At 32.3% G+C, this 7,752-nt stretch overlaps 1 protein-coding gene and 1 long non-coding RNA gene across 2 annotated transcripts; both read right to left on the reverse strand.

Annotated features, from left to right (window-relative positions):
* Positions 1–1,442: 1,442 nt before the first annotated feature.
* LOC139486518 (uncharacterized) lies at positions 1,443–4,325 on the reverse strand. The gene is made up of 2 exons (XR_011655596.1): positions 3,952–4,325; positions 1,443–2,408 (listed from the first exon to the last, which is right to left on the reverse strand). It is a non-coding gene; the product is annotated as an uncharacterized lncRNA (long non-coding RNA).
* Positions 4,326–5,369: 1,044 nt separating this feature from the next.
* Positions 5,370–7,357, reverse strand: LOC139484484 (uncharacterized). The gene is made up of 2 exons (XM_071268216.1): positions 6,975–7,357; positions 5,370–5,659 (listed from the first exon to the last, which is right to left on the reverse strand). The coding sequence occupies exons 1-2, from the start codon at positions 7,309–7,311 to the stop codon at positions 5,370–5,372; spliced, it is 627 nt and encodes a 208-aa protein (XP_071124317.1). The 5' UTR covers positions 7,312–7,357.
* Positions 7,358–7,752: the final 395 nt, after the last annotated feature.

Raw genomic sequence — 7,752 nt, forward strand, 5'->3', positions numbered from 1 at the left:
TGAACTTTTTGGTTCACCGACTTATTTCCTGTCTTTTTATTGGATAAAATATTTACGTTAGCATCAATATCTATTTTCCGAAACATTTCCAGTAAAATACTATTCATATTAGTACACCAAGGGATTAGACATTTAACTTCAAGGGAGGGGGGGAGGGTATGGTATAATAAATCAAATTGTCATCACTGTTGGGTTTTTCGTCTGAATATTTTACATTAACGGTGTCAGATGCCTCATTACAGGCTGAACCTTTTATAAGGTGCTCATTATAAAGTTTTAGTTTTTGGTCATTGTTGAAGGGTGTGCAGTGACCTATTATATAGTGACTAACAAGTAAATCACTTGGTCTACATGGTTTAAATGGTTGATAGTCGTCTCACCATATCTCCTTAGGCCAAAATAAAAATTGTTTGTTTCCCCTCCCCACACCCAGGTAAAAAATAAGCCCCCTGGGATGGGAAACAGACATTCTTTTAAATGTGGACTTATTCATGATCTTTTTATTGAAATTCTGAAATAAGAAGATTTTACTAGTCTATAAGTATCACATAAACTTTACATTATCAATAATCCATTAAAATGAAGTCCAGTCAAAATAACCATGCCAGACAGATATATAGGACAGATAATTTCATGAATTTCATGAATTTTTGAATTTCACAGTTCTTCCATACCCCAAATTTATGGTTAAACGTTTATAGTAACCATAGAAACAGAGAAAAAGACTAAACATAAAAACCATGAAAATGGTGTCATTGTCAGATGAAATAAGCCATTCAAAAATGTCAAACATGTACAACTTACATTTATTCCATAATTATGCCAAAAGTAGTGATCCTATACATGTACAATGTAGCTTATAGCTTATGAGAAACATTGATGACCTTCGGCTATTGTCTGCTCTGAAGTTGGGTTGTTGTCTTTTTTGGCACATTCCCCATTTCCAGTGTCAATTTTATTAGCATGATTAGGAAGTATAAACTGAGAAACAAACCTAACCATGTTAACATTGTATCAAACTGAAATAACCTTAATCACTTAAATTATCCATGAAGGTCAAGGTCAGGTCAACCCAACCTGATAGACAAGTAGATCTTTCAAGATACTCATATACAATAAAATGTATCCAATTACATATATAAAATATACAGTATAAAAAAGCATTTCATTGATTAAGTAACAGTATATTTTACATGCAGTCATTGAACCATGAAAATGGGGTCAGGTGCAATGTACATATAATGGCAAACTGAAACATCATAACATATTAATTACCTACTAGCATCTGAATATAAGACAAGAAACATCCAGCTCTTTTAGCTTTTAAAATGTAAAGCTCTATAAAATAGCTTACATCATCACCCCAAGACTGTAATACAAATTTCTTGTATACAACCAACTTTCATGACTTTTGTGTAAGGCGAGACAAAATAAAATGATACTTTGAAGTACATGTATTGTTTAATATGTTTGACTACTATTATAAAATGCCAGTTTCAGAATGAACAGTAATTTAGAAGATTATTAAAATACATGTAGATACATTCAGACTATTATAACTATACAGCAAGCTGTCATTCGACTCTAACCAACAACCATGCCAGGGCTGTAAACTAAAGCTTGTCTAGGTTGGTAAAAACTTCCATCATCATGCATATATATGACACTAACCAATAGTGATGGACCGTGACAGACCCTCATGGAAAGTAAAGGAGGTTTAACACTCCCTGGTGGTACATGTAGCCAACAATAGCAATGGCAGCATAGAAACTCTTATTATATCCAAATTCTTATTTCAAATGAATAATTATCCAAGGTGAATCAGATGATGTATGATCATGATGCTGCATGTTTAGTATTGACAATGATTGATATTCACTGAAACTAGAAATTTCCATTATTCCAATTTTCTATTCTTAATGATATAACTATCCAAGATAATCATGGAATTAAGATATGATGCACTACTAATATTCCTAGAAAACTTTAAATTCTCTTTATTTCAAATTGTTAATATTACTTATTTCAAATATATATATATATATATCAAAGGTATGCTCTGTCACCAAGTAATGTAGTACATTGTATTTCCTACATTTTTTCTATGAATTGTAAGTTTGCTATTTGTTCAATTCACAATTCTCTTTTTGTCCAATCAGATCATCCTATCAACTGTACATCATGACATAATGCTGTTAGCTCTATCAACGTTATTTCCAAACCAATAAGTAACACAAAATTATGAATGAATCCACCATTTCACAATTTATAGCTACAGGTACAAATGAGGTACCATATGAGAGTAACTTAGTGACACTATATATTTCCTATATATACATTGATATACATGATATATGCCGCTTCATAATCTGGCTGGGAATCATGCTCAAACCAATGTGATATCTTATCTACAAAAAAAACATACATTAAGAATAAAGTATTTATTATATATAAACTTGTATAATTTATCTACAAGAAAAACTAGCAATCATAATTTGCTTGACAACAAAGTTTAATGATGTAAAGAAATGAATATATGACTAATACAATTTAATTGATAAGTCCCTTATGAGAAGAAGAATAAAACCCTTTTTTGAGGTTCTATTTCTAAAACAAAATGTTCTCTCTTTCTACATCAATGTTTTCTTAGGTGTATACTTCATTGAAGGGTTACTGTCTAATAGAGGCTATAGCATTGTATAGCACTATACTTGTTGTGATCAATTTATAATACTTTTTTATTTTAAAATAGAATTTGTTGAATATTACTACCAACGTGACATGGTGACAAAGCAAATAGTATTTATAAGATTCTTCTTCTTCTTTATAATCCATCAACATACTGATGATAACGTGTCCGGCACTTATTTACAGTAACTATGCCGCGCATGCGTGGGATCTAATTTTTATTTAGTCATGACAGTCATGACAGTGAATAATAATTAATATACAAAAGATAAAAATAAAAATTTCAACATAATTTCTTTTTCTTGTTATAACATATATTTAAGTTCTACAAAATTTAGAGCATAACAAATCATTTATAACAAAATAATGAATCATACCCGGTAAAATCTTAAATTTCTTATCACAAAAGATGAAAAGTGTTAAAAATTATTGTTAAGGATGCAATGTCGTCTCATCATTTGGAATCAGGCATGTCAGGGCACAATATCAATATACTCTTTTTTTTGCCCCGGGCAATTTTGAGGTTATTGCATATATATAAACCCAAGCCTTGAACATGTTGAAGGTATTCATAACACATATGTGACAAATTATAATTATTGTACATCACCCACCAGTGGCTATATAAATAGGTATATCATCGTCGTAACTAGTCTGAGATTACTCTGACGTCCAAACGGCTGTTTTGCCAGACAAGCTTGTCTCGGACTACATGGTAACATGTGAAGATTGGTTGGTTATTGGTTAATAAAAAAAAGTGACAAATATTTCATGCAAATTTAGGACGTGACAGTTATCAATACATTAACCATGTTAACATACAATATATAGGATTACTCGATCAGGGGTTTAGGTCTTGTAACTGTTGTATAGGCCATCCCGCACAACCATACCATTGTGAATACCCCACATGTCAATGCATGTTAGGCAATAAACAGGGGTGGATCCCGCCATTTTTAAAAGGAGGTTTAAACCATACTAGTTTATATGTAACTTTTTAAATCATGCATTGATCTTCCAAAAAACATGAAAAAGGGGGGGGGGGGGGGGTCCAATCACAGGAACAATTTTTTAACAAGCCCAAATTCTTACTTTGCCTTTGAACAGGCTACTATCCAAGAGTGTGGAGTATTGGAACGTCGATTCATACCTGTATGCACAAATTTAACAAATGTGAACATTTTTCCTTCAAATTCTTGGGTGATGATCCATAATCAATGATTATTCTGATAGACATGTATTAAAATATTCATTTCTACTCACCAATTGCAATTTCCAGCTCAGCTTATATTGTACTATAGTTTCCTTCTACCATGTCAACGATTTTATGTAAAATAAGTTAGCTATTAGAAGCGCTGACACTGCCGACACACATGCGACATGAATGCAACAAAAATAAAGAGGGTACGGTAACGTTAAATCGTTTACGGGCGAAGAATTATTTTCCGTTTTTAATTAAACTTGTCAGATTTGATTAATTATCGTCGAAAAATGTCCCTAATGGATAGTCATTCAAATTAAACCAGCTTTATTATGCTGTATGCATGTAATATATATGTAACCTGGTCTTTAAATGTACTTTAAGTACAGTGTCTGACGTATTTATAAACATTTTCTTGATTATTTATCCTATTTCAAATATAAATATGAATGAATTTATAAGCCTTTTTCTGCTATAATATTCAAACTTTATTTTTTAACGAAGGCTTCTGGTATGTAGTTTTTTTTACAAAAGGCTCTCGCATTATAGACACATTAAAAAATAAAGATGGAAAGTCAAACGCATGAGTCTGGCAAAAATAAAGTTAACGGACAATGTCATGACAATAAACAGAAAACGATAAAAGACAGAGTTATATCTATATATTTTTTTCCCTGCCTCAAATTTACTCAAATGCAATTTATATAGGTAACATAAAAGATAAATGATAATGCATTCATTTACAAGATCACGTTTTCAAGTGTTCACGGCCGACATCCGTTATTATTAAATAAGGGTGTAAAAATGAATGACAAATTCTTCACCACGTACGGCAGTCTGTAATTGCATATAAAACGTATTGCAATCACTTGTAAACCATTAAATACAAAGGTTCAGGTGCTTATATTCAATAATCAAATATTATTTCGGCAATCTGTTGATTTTTTTTAGTCAATTCGCGGCGATTTGTGCAGCAGTATGACTTTGAGCTACTTTTTTTATTTATATAATTATAAAACAGTGTTAAATAATTAAATAGGAAGAAGTTAGAATTAAAATTGAATATTTGTTTTATTTAAATAACATGATTAAGGGGACGTGGTAGACTTTCAGTTAAAAAAATCGTCTTCTTTCACAGTTTTATTTTATTCTTGAAAGGGGAGCAACCCCTGATAAATAATGGGAAAGTTTCACTCGTTTTGTGTCCAAATTATTAAAATCTGAACACGACTGGACACGGTCTGACAACATCTTGACGTCAGTTTGTATCCATGGTCTGTTTTGGTCTGACACGGTCTTAACGGATCTAAACAGCTCGCTAGAAGATACAGTCTTAAATATCTTGACATGCCTTAACGGGACTAATTTACCTAATGAGACTATCGATCCGAATGGAGACTGAACGATCTGACAAATCTTGACGTTTTCCTCTAGCGGTAAATCCAGTCAATTAAGATACGATCAGACCAAAATGACCGTTTCAGACTGAAATCGTGCTACTAGTGTCAGTGAATCTTTCAATCTCTGTTTCAACTAACAATAATTTTGATTCTGTTAACTTCTGTTTTTCTTTCATTTTCTCAATTTGTTCCTTCAGCTTATTGTCCATTGTAGTCAACGAATTGATGTCTCTTGCACATTTGTTCTGTTTTGACATCATGAGTGTATTTTTCTTCACTGTATGTTCCTGAACTTCAGTTAACTTTCTGCCAAAAGCTTCTGTTTTATTATATACAGCAGCGATTGTTTCCTTTATCTGTGCAGTTCCGTCTGAAAGAAAAGCTGATTCACTCATTTATTCAAATATTCCTTAACAAGAAGCTACTGTAAATACATTGTCAGTAAGAAATGCTTTAAGAGGTCGAGACTAATTGTACAACACCACGCCAAAAAGAAAGTATAACAATGAGCAGTCCGCCTTATACTTTTAACGAACTCGTACAAACTGCATTTGGGTCTTTGTACACATCTTCGCTAGCCAAGGATTCAATGTTGCGCCATCTATCGGAAGATTAAAGTCACGCCCATTCCGAATACATTATTCTTGACAAATGGTAGCACTTGAACTCTTCAATTCGGAGGTAGCGTCTAGATTTTACACACTTGGTTAAGCCGTAAATGAAAATATACGTCAACATTCATGCATTTGTGCATGCAATATTAAAAACATTTAAGTTGTCACTAAATATAGTGGTATGTTTAATGATGTAAAGACGTGTTGCACAATAAACACGTGACGATTGTTTACAAACATATTCTACATTTACACGTCATCATGTAATAGACGCTTTTTGATTGGATGCAGCGAGTTTCTACTGCAACCAATAAAAATCCTTACCGTGTGTCTCCGAAATTTTATCTCAATTCACCAAAGGTTGAGAGAACGCAGAGTGGATCGTAACCCTTGGCTAGCGAAGATGCTTTGTACAAGGCAGTACATGTTACCGATGCTTTTAGAACATAATTCTAACCAAAAGAACATTAAATTGAAACTGCAATCATAACCACACAAGATTCAAAGATAATCTGTGGATTATACAACGGTTTGATCGTATTTCATATTCGTTAAAAAGTAAAATCACAAAAATACTGAACTCCGAGGACAATTCAAAAGGGAAAGTTCCTTATCAAATGGCAAAATCAAAAGCTCAAACACATCAAACTAAAGGATAACAACTGTCATAAATGGGGGTAAATGATGCAACTGAATGATGACGTAAAAATATGAAGAATGTTAACCGCGGTAAAAGCTGTTTAAACGTGTTATCCCAAAAAAGCAAGTTTGTTTGCCATTACTTGTGTCGGTTCGTTATTCTTAATGATATCCACCACGTTAAAGAATGATAAAAGAGACGTCTCTGATCTACGGAAAGATACGTGATTAGAGATTGATAAATAAAATATAAGTTCTAAGAATTCCCAGTCAATCATTGAAAGATAGATAGTACACAAAGTTATAATGAAATCCGACGTAGTAAACCTTAAAGATGAAACTGATTGCATTTAAGTACGTGTAATTATGTGTTCCCCCTTTGCCAATTTGAAAAATAATAAGAACGATAAAACCCTATTTGGTTCTTCTTACCATCTATTTTCTGTTCAAAAGTTGAAAGTGTAAGATTGTATGATTTCCCGAAAATGTCCAGGGCAGTTTTCATCCTCTTATCTAATACACTTTCCACGACATCTTTCATCTCTTTAGATACAGCCAACTTTACCTCCATTCGTATTAGTTCCCTCAGCTGTCTGGTTAAAGTAGTTATATCTAACTCAGCCTTTAACGGTGCACTGAGCTTTGAAATAAGCGGGATGTCAATTGAAGACGAACAATTGTCATTTTCGCAAGAATCTGCACTAGCGTATCCATGCAGAAAAATGCTGATTAGAACAAGTGTAGATACATACAACATCTTAAACTCCATACTGAAATTAAACTTTTCGTGAAAACATCTATATCATATACTTTAAATCTGATGAAATATTTGGCAGAATTGATTTTCTGTTTTACATTATATAGTGATATGTAACTATATCTTTTGAACAACAGTTTATTTTGACACGCAATACAGAAAGAAGATTTAATCGATATTGTTATTATAAATGAAACTGAATTTCTGTACAAGTACATCAATATATAAAATAAAAACAAAAAATAGACGAATAACAAATTAAATGCTTATACAATTTATCAAAGATGATTAAAGGGAAACCAGTTATGTTTCTAAATAAAGGCAACAGTAGTATACCGCTGTTCAAAACTCATAAATCCATGGACAAAAAACAAAATCGGGATAACAAACTAAAACCGAGGGAAACGCATTAAATATAAGAGGAGAACAACGACATAACACTAAAATGTAACA

This window comes from Mytilus edulis, chromosome 8, assembly GCF_963676685.1.
Source record: "Mytilus edulis chromosome 8, xbMytEdul2.2, whole genome shotgun sequence".
NCBI classification, from domain to species: Eukaryota; Metazoa; Mollusca; class Bivalvia; order Mytilida; family Mytilidae; genus Mytilus; species Mytilus edulis.